General features: G+C 40.8%; 1 protein-coding gene across 6 annotated transcripts in view; it reads right to left on the bottom strand.

Annotated features, from left to right (window-relative positions):
- Positions 1–24,052, bottom strand: part of CNOT1 (CCR4-NOT transcription complex subunit 1) — a 111,670-nt gene that overhangs the window by 81,231 nt on the left and 6,387 nt on the right. For all 6 annotated transcript variants that reach the window (XM_044256030.1, XM_044256033.1, XM_044256032.1 and 3 more), the window contains exon 2: positions 2,605–2,880. In XM_044256030.1, coding sequence (XP_044111965.1) covers positions 2,605–2,706 — 102 coding nt within the window. In that variant the 5' untranslated portion in view covers positions 2,707–2,880. The remainder of the gene's footprint in view (positions 1–2,604; positions 2,881–24,052) is intronic.

Genomic DNA, 24,052 nt, shown 5'->3' with positions numbered 1-24,052 from the left:
CCCTCCCCCAAATGAATAAATAAAATCTTTAAGAATGAAAAAACAGGGGCGCCTGGGTGGCTCAGTGGGTTAAGCCTCTGCCTTCAGCTCAGGTCATGACCTCAGGGTCCTGGGATCAAGCTCTGCATCAGGCTCTCTGCTCAGCAGGTAGCCTACTTCCTCCTCTCTGCCTACTTGTGATCTGTCTCTCTCTCTCCCTCTCAAATAAATAAATAAAATCTTTAAAAAAAAAAAAAAGGAATAAAAAAATAAAAATTAAATTACCTCCAAACACACACCCCGAAAACAAGGAAAGGAGAAAAAACTCCCAAACAATTAATTCTTAGATTTAGCTCAAATAATCAGGCACCTATTTCATTTACAACTTGTATGTATGTACTACCTACCTTATGTAACAACTGTTAATTTATAATGTAGAAAAAGGAGAATTTCCTTTTTTTTAAATAATGCTCAGGACAAGAACTGTACTAGGTGCTCTTCTTAACTTCATTTAATCCTAAGAAGGATGTCAGACAAATTTTATACTTAGCCTTATTTTGCAAATGAAAAAAATAAGGTTCAGAGAAGATAACCTACTGTCAACAACTAGTGAATTTATTTTAAGTATAATACTCCATTTATTAATGAGAAGGGGGTACCATCACTACAACTAAAATATAGTATACTATTTAACTTTCATAAAGACTGAATGAAATGCTCTATAAAACAAACTTGTACTTGAGAACAGTTTAATTTTTAAAAATTGGAGGATCAGGACACCTGGGTGGCTCAGTCCACTATGCATCTGTCTTCAGCTCAAATCATTATCTCAGGGTCCTGGAATCAAGCCCCACAGAGGCCCACATCAGGCTCCCCGCTCATCAGGGAGTCTGCTTTCCACTCTCCCACTGCCCCTCCCCCACTCATGAGCACATTCACTCTAATGAATAAAATAAATCTTCTTTTAAAAATAGTAAATATTGGAAGGGGTCAATGGCAAAAAAACTGGGGGGCAAAGGATGAGAACTGATATTTTCTCCAAAGATACACAAAATGCCCATGAAAAGATGTTCAACATCATTAGCTACATAAGCAAAATAATGAGGTACCTGTTCACATCCACTAGAATGAGTATAAACAAAGACAAAAAATAACAAGTGTTAGTGAGAATGAGGAAAAATTGGAACCCTCATTCACTACTTGTGGAAATGAAAAGATGAGGTACCCTGGATAAAGTCTGGCAATTCTTCAGAAAGTGAGAGTTATCCTATAACCCAGCAATTCCATTCTTTCACATATACCCAAAAAATTAAAACCAAATATCCATCCAAAAACTCATAAACAAATGCTGAAAGCCACACTACTCACAACAGCCACAAAATGGAAACAAATTAAATATCAATTTTACAGATAAACTGGAGAATATTCAAAGAACTATTATTATTATAAATAATATTCACATCGTATTATTACTCATAAAAAGGAACGAAGTATGGCCATAGACTCCAACATAGATGAATCTTTTTCTTAAAGGGGGGAAATGAGGGAGAGAATCTTAAGCAGGCTCCACACCCAGCACAGAGCCCGAGGAGTAGCTCAATCTCGCCACCCTGAGATCCTGACCTGAGCCAAAATCAAGAATCGGACATTTAATGACTGAGCCACCCAGGTGCCCCAACAAGATGTATGAATGTTAAAAGCATTGCGCTAAGTCAAAGAAGACAGGCACAAAAAGTCACATCTGTTATGACTCCATCTATATGAAATATCCAGAAAAGTAAATCCGTAAAAGCGGAAAGATTAGTGGTTGCCAGGAGCTGGAGAGGGGAGGGAGAGCAACTGCTAATGGATTCAAGTATTTCTTTCTGAGGCGATGAAAACATTCTAGATTTAGATGGTGATGATTAAGTAACTTTGTGAATCCACTAGAAACTACTGAATTGCACATTTTATAAGGGGGAGCTTTACAGTTTGTGAAATATATATGTATCTCTCAATTTTAAAATGTAGATAAGAAAAAAATGAGACTAAACCAAGTCAGGTATTTCATAATTTTTACAGAACAATTTATATCTGTGACTCCTTAAAAAATAAAAAATAAAGATTGGGATAAAGGGGCGCCTGGGTGGCTCAGTGGGTTAAGCCGCTGCCTTCGGCTCAGGTCACGATCTCAGGGTCCTGGGATCGAGTCCCGCATCGGGCTCTCTGCTCAGCAGGGAGCCTGCTTCTCTCTCTCTCTGCCTGCCTCTCCATCTACTTGTGATTTCTCTCTGTCAAATAAATAAATAAAATCTTAAAGTTTTTTTTTTTTTTTAAAGATTTTTTTCTATTTATTTATCAGAGAGAGAGAGGGAGAGCGAGCACAGGCAGACAGAATGGCAGGCAGAGGCAGAGGGAGAAGCAGGCTCCCTGCCGAGCAAGGAGCCCGATGTGGGACTCGATCCCAGGACGCTGGGATCATGACCTGAGCCGAAGGCAGCTGCTTAACCAACTGAATAAAATCTTAAAAAAAAAAAAAAAAAAAAGATTGGGATAAAATCTCTTTCATATATTAAAGCTGAGGAGAACATTCTTTCAACTCTACACTCATTCCTTTAATGGTACTTGTTTTCTATGTTTACTTACATGTTGTATTTCCTGCTGGCTGGCTCGGTAGTTTTTCTTGGTTAAATTGTCCACCAGGTAGCTGATTTGAGACAAGGCCAGCGAGAGCGAGTCAAGATTCATTGCTGGTTGGGGCGGAAGCAGGCGGCCGAGCCCGGCGCAAAATCACCATTATTCCCCTTTAGTCACCTCAGAGGCAGGTTAATGCTTTCCTTGTAATTAGCCTATATCTGATGTCTGTACAGTGTCTTCAGTTCTTCTTTACCAGGGGTATTACTCTGTTCTGAAACATGGCACCTGTTTTAAAAAAAAAAAAAAAAAAGGATAAAAATCAGATTTTTTATTTAGTTTTTTACTAGGGGAAAAAGAGTTAAAACATTATCATCTCTCCATCTTAGTATCTGAAATCCCACTAAAGACTCAGGGAAAAAAAATTAGTATGTCTCAACCACCAATTACAGAAGATGCCAAGTCTGAAAAGTAGGCAGGGCCAGTATAAAAAGAAGTATCCCCCCTTAAAAAGCTGGAGTTTAGCAAGACAACCTGTATTACCTGGATGTCTATTTATAAACCTACTTCAAAATGATTCTTTATACTATACCCTTTAGAAACAGGAAAGTACTTAGAATTAGGGTTCATGGAAAGAAACATTCATCTGACATTTTCCATTTTCTGTTCCTCTTCCCAGAGCATCTACAGCCTATTTACAAGATCCCATTTATTAACTTTTACTCCTCATGCACTGTTTTGGAATCAGTTTGGTCCTACAGCTGTACCTTAGGGTATGCGTTTTAGGTATTTGAATCACTGTCTCAAAGGCAAGTAAGGACTTCAGAACCCAAATTCCTTCCCACACTGATGAGAATTTTACTAGGAAGATTTAGAAAGGGAAGCCCAAAGCAGAAAATGACAGGATGCTTATCAGTTTAATTCCAACCATGGGCTGAGTCAAAGTAACTATACTGTATTACAAAAAAAGTGGGGGGGGACCACAAATTTTTCTTATGAATTCATCAAGTATTGCTGCTGAAACACAAAAATCTGAAAACAGATGAACTTACATACAACTTCATGCTGTGAAATCAGCTCATAATTTCATTACAATCAGAAAATTCACAAAGATTAAAAGACCCTCTTAAGGGCATTTAAAACCTTTACCTTTAACAATTTCTAAACGAATTAGAAACACTACATTGTTTTGTTCTGTTTCATGTTATACACAGCAAAATCAACGGTATCCCTACATGTGCTCCTCAAAAAAGAATAGGAGAGGCCTGAAAATGTGCCAAGATGATTTTTGTTCATTCTAAATAACATGTGAGAAGTTAAGACAAACTGCATTACTATCTATCCATTACATGCAACTAAACTTGCCTACTGTAAATCTTAGAGAAGCTTTCTTCATGTTCTAGTCATAGCATATTTTCTGTATCAGACCAATAAAATTATCCAAGTTCGAGAACATACTAATAAGAAGACAGGCAAAAAGAGGACTCATCAGATTATTAACAACTGTATTGTATACATTTCTTGAAATTTAAATTGGCAACACTACAAAAAGTGTTTATTGGGCTATCCTTAAACCTTTAATTCCACTATTAGGAATGTATCCCCGCCCCCCCAAAAAAGTCTCTCTCCATACCTAGGAGTTCTTTTTGCCTGAAGAACTCAAAGGACACATATTTTCAGGTAAGTCTATCTCAGTAAAAAGAAAAAGTGAAGTAAAACAGTAAAAAGTAACTCTTCGGGAGCACCCAGGTGGCTCAGTCAGTTAGGTGTCAGACTCGATTTCAGCTCAGGTCATGATCTCCAGGTCCAGCAACAGGCTCCAACACTCAGCCGAGAGTTGGCTTGGCTTCAGATTCTCTCCCTCTGCCCCTCCTTTGGCTCAATGCACTCCCAAATAAATAAATCTTAAAAAAAAAAAAAAAGTCTTAGTTGAATCTAAAGAAAGCCCTTGACTATACAGTGAAACTACAAAACTCTGTTGAAATCAAAGATGACACAAACAGGGCGCCTGGGTGGCTCAGTGGGTTAAGCTGCTGCCTTCGGCTCGGGTCATGATCTCAGGGTCCTGGGATCGAGTCCCGCATCGGGCTCTCTGCTCAGCAGGGGCCTGCTTCCCTTCCCCTCTCTCTGCCTGCCTCTCTGCCTACTGTGATCTCTCTCTGTCAAATAAATAAATAAAATCTTAAAAAAAAAAAAAAAGATGACACAAACAAATGGATACAAATGTTAATAGATTAGAAGAGTTAATACTCTTAAATGTCCACACCACCCACTCAGCAGGTTAAGCATCTGAAATTTGATTTCAGCTCAGGTCATGATCTCAGAGTTGTGAGACAGAGCACCATATCAGACTCAGCAGTAAGCACGGTGCCTGCTTAAGATCCTCTCTCTCTCCCTCCCACCCACACTAAAAAAACTAATAAAAATAAAATAAAATTTTTTTTAATTTAAAAATTGAAAATGGTTCCTTGGTGGCTCAGTGGTTTAAGCCTCTTCCTTTTGCCCAGGTCATGATCTCAGGGTCTTGGAATTGAGCTCCAAATCGGGCTCTCTGCTCAGCAGGGAGCCTGCTTCCCCGTCTTTCTCTGCCTGCTGCTCTGCCTACTTGTGTTCCCCGTCTTTCTCTCCCTGCCACTCTGCCCACTTGTGATCTGTCAAATAAATATAATCTTTTAAAATTCTTTGGAAAAAAAAAAAATGTCCATTCCAAGGTTGCCTGGGTGGCTCAGTGGGTTAAGCATCTGCCTTTCGCTCAGTCATGATTCTGAGATCCTGGGGCCAAGCCATGCATCAGGCTCCTTCTCCCTCTAATCTTCCTCCCCCACCCCCACCCTCCTTGGTGCTCATGTGCACTCTGTGAAATAAATAAAATCTTTTAAAATTTTTAATTAATAAATAAATAAATAAAATGTCCATGCCACTCAAAGCCATGTAGATTCAACACAAACCCTATGAAAATTCCAATGGCATTTTTCACATAAATAGGAAAAAAATTCTAAATTGGTATGGAACCACAAAAGATACTCAAAAGCCCAAGCAATCATGAGAAAGAGAACAAAACCAGGGGCTCCTGGGTGGCTCAGACTGTTTAAGCATCTGCCTTCGGCTCAGGTCATGATCCCAAAGTTCTGGGACTGAGCCCTGCATCAGGGTCCCTGGCTCAGCAGAGAAACGGCTTCTCCTTCTTTTGCTGTTCCCCCTGCCTGTGCTCTCTGGCTCTCACTTGCTCTCTGTCAAATAAATAAATGAAGTCTTAACAATAAAAGAACAAAACAGGAGGCATCACACTTCTTGAACTCCAACTGTACTACAAAGCTACAGCAATTAAAACCGTTTGGTACCAGCATAAGAACAGACCCACAGACCAAAACAACAGAACAGAAAGCACATACAGTCAAACAGTACTTGGTAAGGGAGACAAAACAACCAATGGAGAAAGGATAGTCTCTTCAATAAACAGTACTAGGAAAACTGGGTAACTACATGCAGAAAAATCAAAGTGGACTTCTATCTTACACCACTCACAAAAATTAACTCAAAATGGATCAAAGATTAGTAATATACTAACCCTAACCTGATACCAAACAAATTCCTAGACAAAAACATACAAAGGAGGGCACCTGGGTGGCTCTGTGGATTAAAGCCTCTGCCTTCGGCTAGGATCATGGTCCCAGGGTCCTGGGATGGAGGCCCACATCCAGCTCTCTGCTCAGCAGGGAGCCTGCTTCCCCCTCTCTCTCTGCCTGCCTCTCTGCCTACTTGTGATCTCTGTCAAATAAATAAATTAAAATCTTTAAACAAACAAACACACAAAGGAAACTTTCAGGGCAAGTCTTGGCAATGATTTCTTTTTTTAACATGATACCAAAAGCATAGCAAACGAAAAAAATAACAAATGCGACATCAAAATTAAAAGTTTCTTCACTACCAAAGAAAAAACAAAATGGAAAGGCAACCTACAGAATGAGAGAAATCTGCAAAACACGTACCAGATAAGAGATTAATGTACTAAATATATTTAATTCATTTGAGAGACAGACAAAGAGTACAAGAGGAAAGCCAGAGGGAGAGAGAAGCAGACTCCCTGCTGAGCTCAAAGCCAGACATGCGGCTTGATCCCAGGACCTGGAGATCATGACCTGAACCAAAGGCAGACACCCAACCATCTAAGCCACCCAGGCACCTCTATACTAAACTTATTTAAAAAAATAAAAATAAAAATAAAAAAACCTCCTACAGGGGCACCTGGGTGGCTCAGTGGGTTAAGCCGCTGCCTTCGGCCCGGGTCATGATCTCAGGGTGCTGGGATCAAGTCCCGCATCGGGCTCTCTCCTCAGCAGGGAGCCTGCTTCCCTCTCTCTCTCTCTGCCTGCCTCTCCATCTACTTGTGATTAAAAAAAAAAAAAAACAAAAACAAAAACAAAAACACCTCCTACAACTCAGTAACAAAAAAATCAAAATCCAATTAAAAAATGGGCAGAGAACCTAAATAGACATTTTCCCAAAGACAACATCAAAGTAGCAAACAGGTATCTGCAAAGGTGTTCATCACTAATCATCAAGGGAAATACATATCAAAATCAGGATCAAGTATCATCTTACACCTGTAAGACGGGCTAGCAACAAAAAGACAAGCGATAACTGTTGTAGAGGATATAGAGAAAAAGGAAACTTTGGGCACTGCTGGCTGGACTGTAAAGTGGTTCTACAACTATGAAGAACTAGTATAACAATAGAACAGTGCTGAAGAGCCTCAAAAAATTAAAAATAGGGGTGCCTTGCTGGCTCATCAGTAAAGCATGTGACTCTGGATCTCAGGATTTTGAGTTCAAGACCCACTCTGGGCACGGAGCCCACTTTAAAAACTAATTTTTTTTTTTTTTTAATTAAAAATAAAACTACTGAGCGACTGGGTGGTTCAGTGGGTTAAGCCTCTGCCTTCAGTTCAGGTCATGATCTCAGGGTTCTGGGATCGAGCCCTGCATCAGGCCCTCTGCTCAGCAGGGAGCCTGCTTCTCCCCCCCATCTCTACCTACCTACTTGTAATTTGTAATCGCTCTCTCTGTGCCAAATAAATAAATAAAATCTTTAAAAATAAAAATTAAATTACCATACATTCCAGCAATCCCACTTCTGGGTATATATCCAAAGGTAATGAAAAGATGTCACTGAAGAGATATATGCACTCTGATGTTTACTGCACCAATATTCTAATAATCAAGATATGAAAACAACCAGGATGCATGGATGGCTCAGTTGGAACGTGTGACTCTTGATCTCAAGGTTGTGAGTTCAAGCCCCACACTGGGTATAGAAATTACTTAAAAATAAAATGTTTAGGGGTGTCTGCCTTTGGCTCTGGTCATGATCCCAGGGTTCAAGGACTGAGCCTTCCAATTTTAGTATATGTGCTGCTGAAGCGAGCACAAGGACTGAGCCTTGAATCGGGCTTCCTGCTTGGCGGGAAGCCTGCTTCTCCCTCTCTCACCATGTGAGAGATAGATGCCGATGTACTGGTATATCTGGTTGTGTTCCCTCTCTCACCATGTCTCTCCCTGTCAAATCAATAAATAAAATCTTTTGAAAAAATAAAATTAAATAACATTTAAAAATAAACTCTTTAAAAAAATTTATGGAAACAACCTAAGTGTCTGTCAATAGATGAATGGAAAAAGATACACACACACACAGAGGAATACTTTTCAGTCATGGAGGGAAAAAAAAATACTGCCATTTGTGACAATATGGAAGGCCTTGAGAACATAATGCTGAGATAAATAAGACTGAGTAAGACAGATACTATATAATATCCATTATTATGGGATCTTAAAAACAATTCAGAAACAGAATATTGTGGTTGGGGGGAAGTGAAAGAGGGTAATGGTGGTAGTGGTGATTATGATGAAGGTGGTCAACAGGTAACTTTCAGTTATAATGATTAAGTCCTAAGGATGTAACATAGGCCATGGTAATTATAGAGTAAATCTTAAAAGTTCTCATCACAAGGGAAAAATAATTTTTTTCCTATGGGAGGTAGTAGATTTGTTCTTCTTTTTAAGCAGGCTCCAAGCCCAGGGTGGAGCCCAGCACAGAGCCCAACACAGGACCTGAACTCAAGAACCTTGGATCTAAGACCTGAGGTGAGAGCAAGAGCTAGACACTCAACAAACTGCACCTGGATAGTGCTAGATGTTAACTATATTCATCAGAGTGATCATTTCACAATATACAGAAATACTGAATCATTCTTTATGTTGTATACCTGACACTATTATAATACTCTATGTAGACTGTATCTCAATCTAAATAAATAAATAATTTAAAAACCAAACTAAAGGGGTACCTGGGTGACTCAGTTGTTAAGCATCTGCCTTCAGCCCAGGTCATGATCTCAGCGTCCTAGGATCAAGCTCTGTATCAGGCTCCCTCCTCAGTGGGAGCCTGCTTCTCCCTCTCCAGCAACCCTGTACTTGTGTTCCCTCTCTCTGTCATAAATAAATAAAATCTTTAAAAAAAAAAAAAAAAACAAAACTCAAAAAAACCAGAGTGAAGTAGTAATCAGTGGGTGGAGAAATGAGTGTTTAAAGGTAAAAACTTGCAATAAGTAAGTCCTAGAGCTCTAATACACAATACAGTGATTATACACAACAAAACTGTATCACAGGGGTGCCTGGGTAGCTCAGTCAGTTAAGTGTCTGATTCTCAGTTTGGGTTCAGGTCATGATCTCATGGGTGTGGGATCAGGCCCCAAGTCAGGTTCTACACTCAGCAGGGAGTCTGCTTGAGGTTCTCCGTCCTCTCCCTCTGCCCCTCGCCCCACTTACACACTGCATGCTCTTTCTCTCTCCCTCTCTCAAATAAACAAATCTTTAAATTAAAAAAGTTGATTCATGGGGTACCTGGGTGGCTCAGTTGGTTAAGCGACTGCCTTCAGCTCAGGTCATGATCCCAGAGTCCTGGGATCAAGTCCCACATCAGGCTCCCAGCTCTGTGGGGAGACTGCTTCTCCCTCTGACTTTCTCCCCTCTCATGCTGTGTCTCTCTCTCAAATAAATAAATAAACCTTAAAAAAAAAATTTTAAAAGTTGATTCAGGCAAGAATCACCAATACCCTAAAAACCTCAGGTGAAAGGTTGCTGGCACAGCTGCATACTACTACCCAACAAATTACCAACTAATTGCAAAAGAAAAAAATGTCCCTTTATAATACAGCTATGGCAGTCACTACCTTAACTAAAAAAGTACTTTATTACTAATGGTAAATCTGCCCAACATATGTGTCTACTGATGTGTTGCAATATGAAGTTATCACTTTGGCACATGAACATAAACCACATTAATATATGGCTAATACCTCTGTATCTATCAATTCCCAGGAAATAAAAGGTTAAAGGGAAAGGTTTAAACTACACAGGAGATCTTATCAGATAAATGCAAGTACTGGTTCATTCTACCAGGCCACTGGCCTGCTCTTTTCTTTCTTTTTTCTTTTTCTTTTTTTTGGCCTGCACTTTTCAGAAGGTCAGTAGAGAGAGAAAAAATGGGGTTTGTTCTGATTATGAAACTACAATACAAAAGCAAAATGTGAACCTTAATGAAATCGTGACTCAAAAAAGTTATTAAAAACAGGGTGGCACAGTCGGCTGAGTGTCAAACTCTTGGATTTGCCTTGGGTTGTGACCTCTGCACTCAGTGGAGAGTCTGTTTGGGACTCTCCTGCCTTCAAATAAATAAATAAATCTTAAAAGTTGTAAAAGATATTCTTTAGGCAACTGGAGTTTTTATAAGAGTATTTAATATTCTTAGCTGTAGTGTGTCTATGCAAGAATGTCTTTTTTTTAAAAAAGGATGCCTCGGGCACCTGGTCGGCTCAGTTGGCTAAGCGGCTACCTTCAGCTTAGGTCATGATTTCAGGGTCCTGGGAAAGAGCCCACATCCAGCATCCTGCTCAGCAGTGAGTCTGCTTCTCTCACTCTCCTTCTGTGCTCTCTCTCTCTCAAATAAATAAATAAAATATTTTTTAAAAAGGGGGGGGGCGCCTGGGTGGCTCAGTGGGTTAAGCCGCTGCCTTCAGCTCAGGTCATGATCTCAGGGTCCTGGGATCAAGTCCCACATCGGGCTCTGTGCTCAGCAGGGAGCCTGCTTCCTCCTCTCTCTCTCTCTGCCTGCCTCTCTGCCTGCTTGTGATCTCTCTCTGTCGAATAAATAAATAAAATCTTTAAAAAAAAAAAAAAAAAAGAGGGACATCTGGGTGGCTCAGTGGCTTAAGCCTCTGCCTTCAGCTCAGGTCATGATCCTAGGATCATGTCCTAGGATCGAGCCCCATCAAGGTCTCTGCTCAGCGGGGAGCCTGCTTCCCCCACGCTCTCTGCCTGCCTCTCTGCCTACTTGTGATCTCTCTGTCAAATAAATAAATAAATCTTAAAAAAAAAAAGAAAAAGGATGTCTTAATTTGCAGGAGATATATGCAAGTGTATGTATCTTCAAACCAGTAAAAATACATAAATAGGGATGGGCAAAATGGTGAAGGGGAGCAGGAGGTACAGAGTTCCAGAATGAGTAATGAAGGAATGAAAGGTAAAGCATATAGAATATAATCAATACTACAGTAATAATGTTGTATGTTGACAGACAGTAGCATCACTTGTGGTAAACGTAACATGGAACTGTCACATCACTATGTTGTACACCTGAAATTAACACTGTCCAATATACTTCAATAAAAAATACACGAATATCAGGGATGCCTGGGTGGCTCAGTCGGTTAAGCCACTGCATTCAGCTCAGGTCATGATCCCAGGGTCCTGGGATGGAGTCCTGCATCCGACTCCTTGCTCATCAGGGAGCCTGTTTCCTCTCTCCCCTTGCTTGTGCGCGTGCTCTCTGACAAATAAATAAATAAAATCTTTTTAAAAAAGAGAGAGAGGGGCGCCTGGGTGGCTCAGTGGATTAAGCCGCTGCCTTCGGCTCAGGTCATGATCTCGGGGTCCTGGGATCGAGTCCCGCATCGGGCTCTCTGCTCAGCAGGGAGCCTGCTTCCTCCTCTCTCTCTCTCTCTCTGCCTACTTGTGATCTCTCTGTCAAATAAATAAATAAAATCTTTAAAAAATAAATAAATAAATAAAAAAGAGAGAGAAAAATATACGAATAACAGAAAAAGTTATTATGGTAAGATGTTAATTGTTGAATCTAGGAAGCAAGTATGTTGCTCTACACTGTACTATTTTCATCTTTCTGCACATGTGAAATTTTTCTGAATAAAACTAGGGATAGGACACCTGGCCTGGGTGGCTCAGGCGGTTGAGTGGCTGTCTTTAGCTCAGGTCATGATCCGGCTCCCTGCTCAGCGGGGAGCCTACCTCTCCCTCTTCTGCCTGCCACTCTGCCTACTTGTACTCTCTCTCTGTCAAATAAATAAATAAAATCTTTAAAAAAAAAAAAAAAAAACTAGGGATGAGGGACATGTATTACTTTTATAACTTAAAACAAAGATTACAACCATGTAATGTGATTTCCAAAAACTGGCTTTCTTTAAAGATTTTATTTTAGAGAGAGCAAGAGAGAGGGAGGGACAAAGAAAGAACCTCAAGCAGAATCCCTGCACCACACTCAGGGCTCAATCCCACAACCATGAATCACGGCCTGAGCTGAAAACAGGTACCAGAAGCTCAACCAGACTGAGCCACTCAGGTGTCCCCCCAAAGCTGACTTTATACTCAACAGTATTTTAGCTTTTAGGACTATAAAGTAGTTTCTATAAAACGAAAGTTTAAGTAGTAGCAATTTTTTTAAATCCAAAATTTAAACCCACAGGACAAGCAACTACACATAACAAAAGGCTAGATCAAAAGTGATTGAACCTCTATACTGTCCCCTCCCATTTGTAAAAATAAGGCCTCATCTAAAGCAGAGCTTTCCCAAAATGGTAGATCTTTAAGGGCTAAGAGGTAGAGCAGAGAGGTAAGAATCTTCTACAGCCTCAAGACAGTCTCCTAGAGACTGCTCTGGAGAGCAGCTCAAACCAGTCTACCCTCTGATAACATCAGCTGGTTAACAGAAGGAAGTATGCAGGACAAGCAAAGTGGATGAGATAGATGCTCTATCATCTAACATCTGCTGTAAGAGTTTGCTGAAAAGCAAGTAGCTGTCAATCTCCCACAGAACTGTTGGAGAAGTTTACATATGCCACAGAGTACAGCCAGGCCAGCCAAGATATGACTAACTGGTCCAGCATGATGATATGGAAAGGCTGAGTAGCAGGTTCTTGAGAGAAGGAACTAAAACTCCTATATTTCTTGTCTTCTCTGTTTTGGTGACATGTGAGACAGCTATAATGTCTTACAATGTGCAATGTACACAAATTCTCATATTAAATGTTTATCATTACTTTTACCTAATTATTTTTACTGCTGGGCTCAAATACATTCAAAAATGTTTAAAAATCAATTATCATATTTTGTCCAAAAACAAGATAAAGGGCCATCACCTTTAAATATTTCAATGTTGGGCTGCCTGGGTAGCACAGTGTACTGAGCGTCCAGCTCTTGGTTTTGGCTCAGGTCATGACCTCACAGGTCCTGGGATTGAGCCCTGTGTTGCCTCCACACTCAGCAGAGAGTCTACTTGAAGATTTTCTCCCTCTGCCTCTCCCAGCTGCTAACACATATGGGGGTGCTCTCTCAAATAAGTAAAATCCTTAATAAAAAAAAAAACTCCCTCTGCCCCTTCCCCAGCTTGTATTCTATCTCTCAAATAAACATTAAATATTCCAATTTTAAGTCTTTGAATGGATCTAAAGATATCTTAAATATACCACATTTATGCAAATGAAATTTCTCTCTGATGATGACTGTCAATAATCTGGAGATCATTAAAACGTATAGAGACTTTTCAAACCATAAAACCGACATAAACCTGACTGCAGAAACAAGCTCAAATTCATTAAACTATGAAAATATTTTTAATTAGAAAAATTTACTATTACACTATTCCTTATTTCATCAGGATTGTATAAAATAGCCCAAATGATCTCCTTCCATTTCATTCCAGGACACTCTATAAAAAAGCTTCATTTGCTAACAATGGCACTCCTATTAATTCAAATACTTGAGCCAAACTCCATTCCATATGAATACCTTAGATGCTACAGAAAAAAGTAAACACTATCTCAAGGGGCTTAAAAGAATAAATACAGATTTTATTGTTCTGCTATACAACGAAGGCAACTGTGTTTAAGAACTGGGAGATGGGTGGGTGCCTGGATGGCTCAGTCAGAAGAACACGATTTTTATCTCAGGGTTTTGAGTTTGAGGCCCATGCTGGGTATAGGAATTGCTTAAATAAATTTAAAAGAAAAAAAGATCTGGGAGATGGGAGAGAGACCTATTTAAAATGCTGACTCCTGGGGCACCTGGGCGGCTCAGCGGGTTAAAGCCTCTCTCTGCCTTTGGCTCAGCTCATGATCCTTCGAGCCCTGCACTGGGCCCTCTGCTCAGCCAGGAGCCTGCTTCCTCCTCTCTCTTCTGCCTGCCTCTCTGCCTACGTGTAATCTCTGTTTGTCAAATACATACATACATACATACATGCATAAAATGCTGACTCCTAAGCACAACCCTACACCAACAGAATCAAAATCCTTGAGGAAAGAAGACAGAACACTGTATTTTTTTTTTAAAGATTTTATTTATTTATTTGAGAGAGAGGCAGTTAGAGACAGCATGAGCGAGGAGGTCAGAGGGAGAAGCAGACTCCCCATGGAGCTGGGAGCCCAATGCGGGACTCGATCCCGGAACTCCGGGATCATGACCTGAGTCGAAAGCAGTCGTCCCACCAACTGAGCCACCCAGGCGTCCCCAGAACACTGTATTTTAAGCATACTTTGCAGGTTACTCTTACTCATTTTAAAGGTTGAGAACCACTAACCTTACTAATAGCTCTGGAAAATGTTTTTGTTTGGTTTTTTTGTTTGTTTGTTTTTTAAAGATGAAAGGAGCTAGGAAGGGAACTGTAATTTTTTTCCCCTACTGAAATAGAAAAGTAATTTAAGTAAAATATCAGGTCAACAAAGTTTTGCGTATTCCAAGATTATACAAAATCCCTTTCCATGGAGACCATTCACCTCATTCAATGAGTAGAAAACAGTTAACACAGAATGCCTGAGACTGCTATCCTTAGACTAACAGGTTGGCCTTTGGCTGCTGTCATAACTTGATTTGGGAAAAACTAATCCCCACTCCCAGAACTAATTAAGAGTGGCTCCCTGTGCCTAAACTCTATCCAAAAATGTGATTTATGCTGAACACCTGGCCTTCCTTCTGAGAACCTCGAATTTTAGTATGTCATAGCCAAAAGGTGTTCACATGACAAGTCCCCAGTAACAATCCTAGGCATTGATTCTCTAACACGCTTCCCCTGCTGGGCAACATTTCACACACATGTGTTGTCACAATTCCTTGCTGGAGGAATTAAGTATGCCCCATATGACTCCACTGGGAAAGGCACTGGGAGAGGTTCAGCTTGAAAGCATGAGTCTAGTTTCCTCAGACTTCACCTTACAGGACTTTTCCCTTTTATTTTGCTCTGTATCCTTTTGCTGTAATAAATCACAGCCTTAAGTACAATCCCCACACACTAACCCTGCCACCGGCCAAAATGAAATGTCTTCTGGAGTTAACTGACACCCAATTTGTGGCTTTCCTTTCTCATACGTATAGAACCCATTTCAGACTTCGGGATTCTGTCATAAAGATGATCCTGGGGGGCACCTGGGTGACGCAGTCAGTTGAGTGAGTGCCTTTGGCGCAGGTCATGATCCCAGGGTTCTGGGATGGAGTCCCACCCACATCAGGCCGCCTGCTCAGCAGGGAATCTACTTCTCCCTCCTACCCCTCCCCCCAGCTTGTGAACTCTCTCAAATAAATAAATAAAATCTTAAAAAAAAAAAAAAAAAGACAATCCTAGAAGCTACAGGGATTGTTTTGAATATATTTTAGGGAATAAGGGAATAGGAGAAACTAGTTACATGTTCACCCAATCTCTTCCCTCTACCTGGCTAAATTGCTAGATTACATTTCTCAGCCTCTCTTGCATAGGTGTGGCCAAGAAACCCCGAGTTCTAGCCAACGAAATGCAAGCCAAAAATGATACCAGCCACTTCCAGACCTCGCCCATAAAACCTACTCTGGACCCTCCCTCTAGAGAAAAGCAGTGCCGGAAGATAGAAGGAGCCTGGGTTCCTGAATTACCACAAGAAAGGTAACCTAATGAACATTCTCAATGAAAGTTATCTGAATAGAAATATCTACTCTGTTAAACCACTGATACCTTGAGGTTGTTTGATACAACAGTAACCCGCTTTGCCTACTAACAAAGGACAGGATCAGGTAAAAAAAATTTTAGAAGCTAGACACCTGGATAGCTTAGCCAGTTAAGCCTCTGACTCTTGATTTCAGCTCATGTCATGATCTCAGAGTCCTGAGATCAAGCTCCATGCTGGGCTTCCCCACTGAGCGTGGAACCTGCTTAAGATTCTCTCTCTTCCTCTCCCTTTGCCCCAACCCCTGCTCGGGCTCTCTTTCAAATAAATAAAATATTTAAAAATATACATATTAGAAGGGAAGAGAAGTGAATGCATTCAGGAGGAAATTGGAAGGATTCTGAAACTGACTAAGCAAGAAAGGTGAACCAAAAGAAGAGTCAAAAACATTTCCACTAAGAATCTGGGTTCCACTTACTTCTGACATAAAACTGAGAAGAGAAAGTTTACATGGCAAGAAAGAAAATGAGGAATTCTATTTCAGACATATCTGGAGTGACACATACAAATGAAACCCACCAGTTGGTTGAGAATTTCAGCCTGCAGCACAGCAAGGGTGAGCTGCAAATAAAAGATCTGGGAGTTATCAACATTTAAAAGAGACATCTGAGCCTGCACAGCTCAGATGGTTGGGTGTCTGCCTTCGGCTCAGGTCATGATCTTTAGTCCTGGGATCAAGCCCCATGTCAGGCTCTCAGCTCAGTCGGGAGTCTGCTTCTTCCTCTCTCTCTGCCTCTCCCCCTGCTTGTGCTCTCCTCTCGGTCTCTGTCTCTCTCCCAAATAAGTAAAAAAATAAAATAAAAAAGAAACAGCAAAGGATAGAAAGAAAATAAGGGTTTTAGAATCCTAAAAAAGCTTAGCATTTTAAAGGTGGCTGGAAAAGAGGAACTCGGGATGCCTGAGTGGCTCAGTCAATTAAGTGTCTGCCTTTGGCTCAAGTGATGATTTCAGGGTCCTGGGATTGAGTCTTGCAACAGGCTCCCTGGAACCTGCGTCTCCCCTCTGCCTCTGCCTGTCTGTCTCTCATGAATAAATAAGTAAATAAAATTTTTTTAAAAAGAAAAGAAAAAAGATAAACTCAAGAAGGGAAATGAAGAGTAGCTAGACAGGCAGAAGAAACTTGGACTGCATATTATCAGAAGCCAAGCAGAGTCCTCCTCTCCTTAGTGGCAATAAGTAAAACCTATGAACAGATAACATTCCCTAAAAAGAGTTCCAAGGACGAATATTTGGCAAATGTCCACTGTGGAAGGCAGCCTCTAAAATAACCCCAACAATCCCTGCCTAACAGGTCTATCCTTATGTAATCCCCTTCCCTTACAAGTGGGATGGACCTTAATTAAGAGTGGCTTCAAAAGAAGAAAATAGTCCTTTCAAAGATTCAACTACAAAAAGACTGACTTCTATACCTCTCTGAGCCCATGCTCCAAGAAAAGCAAGTTGCCATCCTGTGAGTAACCCTATGGAGAAGGCACATGTGACAAGCAACAGATGTCTGCCAACCAAGAGCCAGGAAGGATTTGAAGCCTGCCAAGTGCCAGGTGAGTGAGTTTATAAGAACTCTCCACCCTTCAGCCTTGGGCTGACTACTGCCTGTGGATACCTGCACTGCAACTTTGTGAAAGACACTGAGTCAAAAGCAATCAGCCAAGTGTGTCTGTGAAATAAAGAACAAGTTTTAAATGGCTGAATTTGGGGGTACTTTGCTATGCCACAACCAATAATTAATACATCCATATGCTATGAAAACCATGGGGGAGAGATTTTACAAAGGTATAGTTGTCAGAGGCACCTGAGTGGCTCAGTTAGTTACACATCTGACTCTTGATTTTACCTCAGGTCATGATCTCAAGTCCTGTGATGAGCTTTCCACTAAGCAGGGAGTTGGGTTTTTTTTTAACTTTATTTTAAAATTTTGTTTACATTTTCACTTTTTTTTTTTTAAAGATTTTATTTATTTATTTGACAGGGAGAGATCACAAGTAGGCAGAGAGACAGGCAGAGAGAGAGAGGAGGAAGCAGGCTCCCTGCCGAGCAGAGAGCCCGATGCGGGACTCGATCCCAGGATCCTGAGATCATGACCTGAGCCGAAGGCAGCGGCCCAACCCACTGAGCCACCCAGGCACTTCTGTTTTCTTAACAAGTCTACTGTTTAATCTCTCAGGATAAAAAAAAAAATTATTAAGATTCTAAAGAATTAAACAACAAAGGGATGTCAAGGTGAATAAGCAGGGAGTCTTTTTGAGATTCTCTCTCACCCCTTCCTGCAGCCTCTCCCCGCTCAACCCGCATGCACATCTGTGTTTGCTCTCTCTCAAAAATAAAAATATTTTTAAAATAAAGGTATAGGGGCACCCGGGTGGCTCAATCGTTAAGCATCTGCCTTCAGCTCAGGTCATGATCCCAGGGTCCTAGGATGGAGCCCCGCGAAGGCTCTCTGCTCAGCGAGAAGCCTGCTTCTCCCTCTCCCACTCCCCCTTCTTGTGTTCCCTCTCTCGTTGTGTCTCTCTCTGTCAAATAAATAAATAAAATCTTTAAAAATAAATAAATAAAGGTATAGTTGGCAGTGTACAAAAAGTATATGGGAATTATAAATTACTGGAATTAGCAACTAAGTGATCATTAATAACTTTCAAGAGAGGGAAGTTAGTGGTTACCAGGAGTCAGGCTAAGAATCCTCCATAAGTGGACAATGCATGAGGTAATAAGACCAGGGCCTAGCTCAAGCCCTAGGCCCTCCAAAATCTCCCAAACCACTTCAGATCATCTACAGGATAATCTACTAATCTATCACTCTTCCTCTTTAGTATGTATGATGCACTATAAAATTTAATCACACTCTCACTATTGTTTCATGCGTATTATCCCTTACATTTGGCTCCCAGAGACATATATGCCTTGGGTTTATTCCACAGCTCTTCCTCACCATCACTGCCAACCGGCTTTGAGAGCACTGAAAACATTCCAGAACCCTGATAAATCCATTATTGTATCAATTTCTAGTTCCCTAAAATACAATTTGACTAGATATAACAGCAAGCAAAATGTAGCCAAAGTTTGGGAAACTTCTTTCATCTTCATCACCCATGAAATAGAGATAATTTTCCATAATCTCATTTCAGGTTAGTCTTTGTCTTGTTTTTGTTTTAAGCAGGCTCTGTGCCCGTGCCCATTCCCATACCCAGCATGGAGCCCAACACAGAGCTTGAGCTCACAACCTGGAGAGATCAAGACCTGAGCGGAGATCAAGAACTGGATGCTTAACCAACTGGGCCACCCAGGCGCCCCAAGACTGATTAGTCTTTAACTACAGAAGCATCTCTACTTATGTGTCACTAAGAAAGTTTACTTGGTAATACTTTTCTTTTTTTTTTTCTTTTTTTTTTTTTTTTAAAGATTTTATTTATTTATTTGACAGAGAGAAATCACAAGTAGGCAGAGAGGCAGGCAGAGAGAGAGAGAGGGAAGCAGGCTCCCTGCTGAGCAGAGAGCCCGATGCGGGGCTCTATCCCAGGACTCTGAGATCATGACCCGAGCCGAAGGCAGCGGCCTAACCCACTGAGCCACCCAGGCGCCCCGGTAATACTTTTCTAACATGAAACACTGGGGTGCCCAAATATGGGTGGGTATATTATGTGACTGCCTTCAGCTCAGGTCCTGATGGTCCTGGGATTGAGCCCCGCGTCAGGCTCCTTGTTCAGCAGGGAGCCTGCTTCTCCCTCTCCCTGCTACTCCACCTGCTTGTGCTCTCTGTCAAATAAATAAATAAAAATTAAAAAAAAAAAAAGATTATGATACATCCAATTTCAGAGTCATTAAAATGTTGATGTTTTAGAATCAGTGAAATACACTATTCCTTCTCTTCATGTAGTCTTCTCATTTGGGACACTGCAAAATTCAATTTTAAGAAATTTGTAATTTACACCAAAAATAATTGACTCTAAAGTAAATAAAAGAACGATGAAAAGAAATCTTCCAGAAGAGGTTATTTACTGGAATAAACTAGAAGGCAATGTAATCTCCAAAATCATTCCGAAATTTGTAGGAGTGGGAGAGACACTGGCACTTAATGAGAATTAGAGATGAAATAACCAAAGATGGACACCGCCACAAACAAAGAACTATCCCGCCCAAACACCAATATTGCCCTTGCTAAGAAAATGGCTTTGCATCTATTTTCTGTAGGGTAAGCCCCAGATGTGAGCACTTCAAGTCTGGCTCTCCACAAAGTTAACACAAAGCCAAGCACAACTTAAATTCATCAGACAGTAAGAAATAGTATACGACTTATATTAAGTGGCTACCACAACTTATCACAGAAAACAGTTTATGTAACTTTATTATATGTTATTAACCCAGTCAAATATTTATTGAGTACTTACATGTGTCAGGTATTTGAAACATATGGGTGAACAGACATTCATAAATTACTGCATTTCCACTGGAGGTGAGAAATAATAGTCTTAAGAAATAACGAAAGGGGGGAACCTGGCTGGCTCAGTCAGTAGAGCATGTCTTCTGATCTCAGGATTGTGAGTTCGACCCCGAAATGGGAGGAGAAATTACTTTAAAAAATGAAAAGAGCTGCCTAGGTGGCTTAATTGGTTGAGCATCTGCCTTAGGCTTGGGTCGTGGTCCCAGGGTCCTGGGATCAGCCCTGAATCAGGCTCCCTGCTCAGAGGGGAGTACGCTCTCCCTCTCCTTCTGCTGATCCCCCTACTTCTGCTCTCTCTCAAATAAATAAGTAAAATATTTTTTAAAAATGAAATATTAAAAAGTACATATGAGGGGCACCTGGGTGGCTCAGTCGTTAAGCATCTGCCTTTGGCTTGGGTCATGATCCCAGGATTCCGGGGTCGAGCCCCACATCAGGCTCCCTGCTCAGCGGGAGGCCTGCTTCTCCCTTTCCCACTCCCCTGCTTGTGCTCCCTCTCTTGCTCTGTCAAACAAATAAATAAAATCTTTAAAATATATATATGAGGGGCACCTGGGTGGCTCAGTGGGTTAAGCCTCTGCCTTCGGCTCAGGTCATGATCTCGGGGTCCTGGGATCGGGCCCCACAGCGATCTCTCTGCTCAGAGGGAAGCCTGCTTCCCCTGCTCTCTCTGCTTTCCTCTCTGCCTACGTGTGACCTCTCTCTCTCTCTAATATAAATAAATTTTTAAAAAATAAATAAATAAATATATATATATATATATATATATATATATATATATATATATATGAGAAACACGTTAGGAGATGCTAAGTACTACAGACAAGAAAACAGCAAGGTAAAGGGAACCAAAGAGGGAGACTGAGGGCTGCAATTAATGTGGTGGCCAGAGAGGGCCTTACTGAAAAAGAAGTCTTTTTTTTTTTTTTTTTTTTTAAGATTTTATTTATTTAGGGGCGCCTGGGTAGCTCAGTCATTCATTACACATCTGCCTTCAGCTCAGGTCATGATCCAAGGGTACTGGGATAGAGCCACGCATCGGGATCCCCACTGTGTGGGAAGCCTGCTTCCTCCTCTGCCACTGCTTGTGTTCCCTCTCTGTCTTTCTCTGCCAAATAAATAAATAAATAAATAAAATCTTTAAAAAAAAGAAAAGAAAAGATTTTCTTTATTCATCTGACAGAGAGCAAGCCGGAGAGCACAAGCACAGAACACAGCAGAGGGAGAAGCAGGTTCCCCGATGACCAGGGGGGTTTAGCCATGCACACATATCAGAGAAAAATGGTCTAGGGAGAAGGATTGGTCAGTTGGTGCAAAGGCTTCCTAAGATGCGTGGCATGTGTAAGGCAAAAAGCAAGGAGGCCAAGGGTACTTGAAGGAAACCAAGGGGTGGAGGGACAGGAGGCAGAGAGAGTAAGTTGGGGAGAAGGCAGAATATGTGAGGAGGTATAGGGCAGAGTTAAATCCTGTAAGTAATGAAGGACTCTGGCTTTTACTAAAGACAAATGGAGAATCAACAGGTGGTTTTCAACAGGATGACAAGATAGGATTTTCAAAACGGAAGAATCACTTTAGATGATGAACTGGAAACAAACTATAGGGGACCAAGGGTAGAAGCAAGGTAGATAATAATAGCACATTATGAGAGAATTAGTCACTGAAACCCACACACAGAAGACCTCTACAAAGTTTTATACAAATATTCCACAACTAAGTTAGTATATTAAGGTATCATACCAATGTTTTGTGGTTGCCCTAAGGCTTAGTGACTGGGCATGACTAAATATTTTCATATAATTTCTACATTTTACATTTGGACAGATAACCTCAATGCCTACAATCTCTGCATATTTGTCTGTTTGAAAAGGGAAGAGGAATATTTAAGATTTTATTTTCATTATTATTTATTTAGAGAAAGAGGCAGAGGTGTGGGGGAAGGGAGAGAGGGAATCTTAAGCAGACTCCATCAAAGCTCAGAGCCTGGATGCTGGGCTTGATCTCACAAACCTGACGTGAAATCATCAAGAGTGGGTCACTTAACTGACTTAACCACCCAAGCTCCCCATTTTTTTTTTTTAAGATTTTATTTATTTATTCGACAGAGAGAGAGAGAGAGAGAGAGAGAGAGACTGAAAGAGGGAACACAAGCAGGGGGAGTGGAAGAGGGAAAAGGAGGCCTCCCACTATGCAGGGAGCCCAATGTGGGGATTGGTCATGACCAAGACAGATGCCCAACCCACCAAGCCACTCAAGTGTCCCCCCAAGACTTTATTTTTAACCAATCTCTATACCCAACATGGGGCTCAAACCTACAACCCCAAGATCAAGATTTGCAAGGTCGGGGTGCCTGGGTGGCTCAGTCAGCTAATCATCTGCCTTATGCTTGGGTCATGGTCCCAGGATAGAGCCCTGCATCTAGCTCCCTCCTCAGCGGGGAGTCTGCTTCTCCCTCTCCTTCTAGCTCCTGCTCCATCTCTCTCAAATAAAAAAAAACATTTTTTTAAGAAAATCTGAAACCTCTACCAACTAAGCCAGCAAGGTGTCTCCCTTTTTTTTTTTAAACACTATTTGTTTCCTTTTTTAATATATATATTTTTAAGTAATCTCTACACCCAATGTGGGGCTCAAACTCATGACCCCAAGATCAAGAACCACAGACTCTACCAACTGAACCAGCCAGTCACCCAAGGGAAGGGGAATAGTCTTGAGATATTCATGCCGTGGGGCGCGTGGTTGGCTCAGTGGGTTAAAGCCTCTGCCATGTTTGGCTCAGGTCATGATCCCAGAGTTCTGGGATCGAGCCCCACATCGGGCTCTCTGCTCTGCAGGGAGCCTGCTTTCTGCTCTCTCTGCCTGCCTCTCTGCCTACTTGTGCTCTCTGTCTGCCAAATAAATAAATAAAATCTTTTTAAAAAGAAAAATATATTCATGCCATAACTGTGGGTATACACATGGTAGACTTAACCATTACCCAAACTAAAGAACACAAACAAGTGGGAATAATCCAATCATGAACATCCCAGTATTATGTATTACTGAGCTTAGAAAAGCCGAGTATAAAACATTTTTTTTGGAACCCACCTGACAAGAGTTAAGGAAATATTCAAAGGTATAATGGTCAACAAGTAGTAAACAGGTTTGAAATGAGGTAATAACAAATGGAGCAAGAGCTGAACTGCTTCCTAACCATGCCACTTTGAATAAGCAGTTTTACCAGACTCAATAGAATCTTAATAGTAACCCTTAAAGTACATTTAATAGTCTTTTATAGATACTTTCCAGAATTTTACAAGACTTGATCCAATCCATACACCAGCACAGTATGACATAGTTAGCAAATAAATCCCTATCTTTTTCATTTGTTTTTTTAAGTAAGCTCTATAGCCAAGCGTGGGGCTTGAACTCATGACCCAGAGACCTAGAGACCCATGGCTCTACAGACTGAGCCTATCGAAAACCCCAATAAACCCCTATTTTTTAAAAACTGAGAAAGTGAACCAGGAAGTATGTCTACTCCAAAATCAGGAAACAATCAAGTTCCTGCTGTGGAATCAACTGAATATTCAGAAGCATCTGTAATTACAAAATTATAGTAATATTTTGTAATAGTAATTACAAAATTATAAAGCTACGTAAGTCAATATACTTGACTACTAAAAGTACCCTTCTTTAAGCTATCTTTTTTTTTTAAGATTTTATTCATTTATTTG

The sequence above is a fragment of the Neovison vison genome, chromosome 7 (genome assembly GCF_020171115.1).
Source record: "Neovison vison isolate M4711 chromosome 7, ASM_NN_V1, whole genome shotgun sequence".
Lineage (NCBI taxonomy): Eukaryota > Metazoa > Chordata > Mammalia > Carnivora > Mustelidae > Neogale > Neogale vison.
This window is presented reverse-complemented; position numbering and strand designations above follow the sequence as displayed.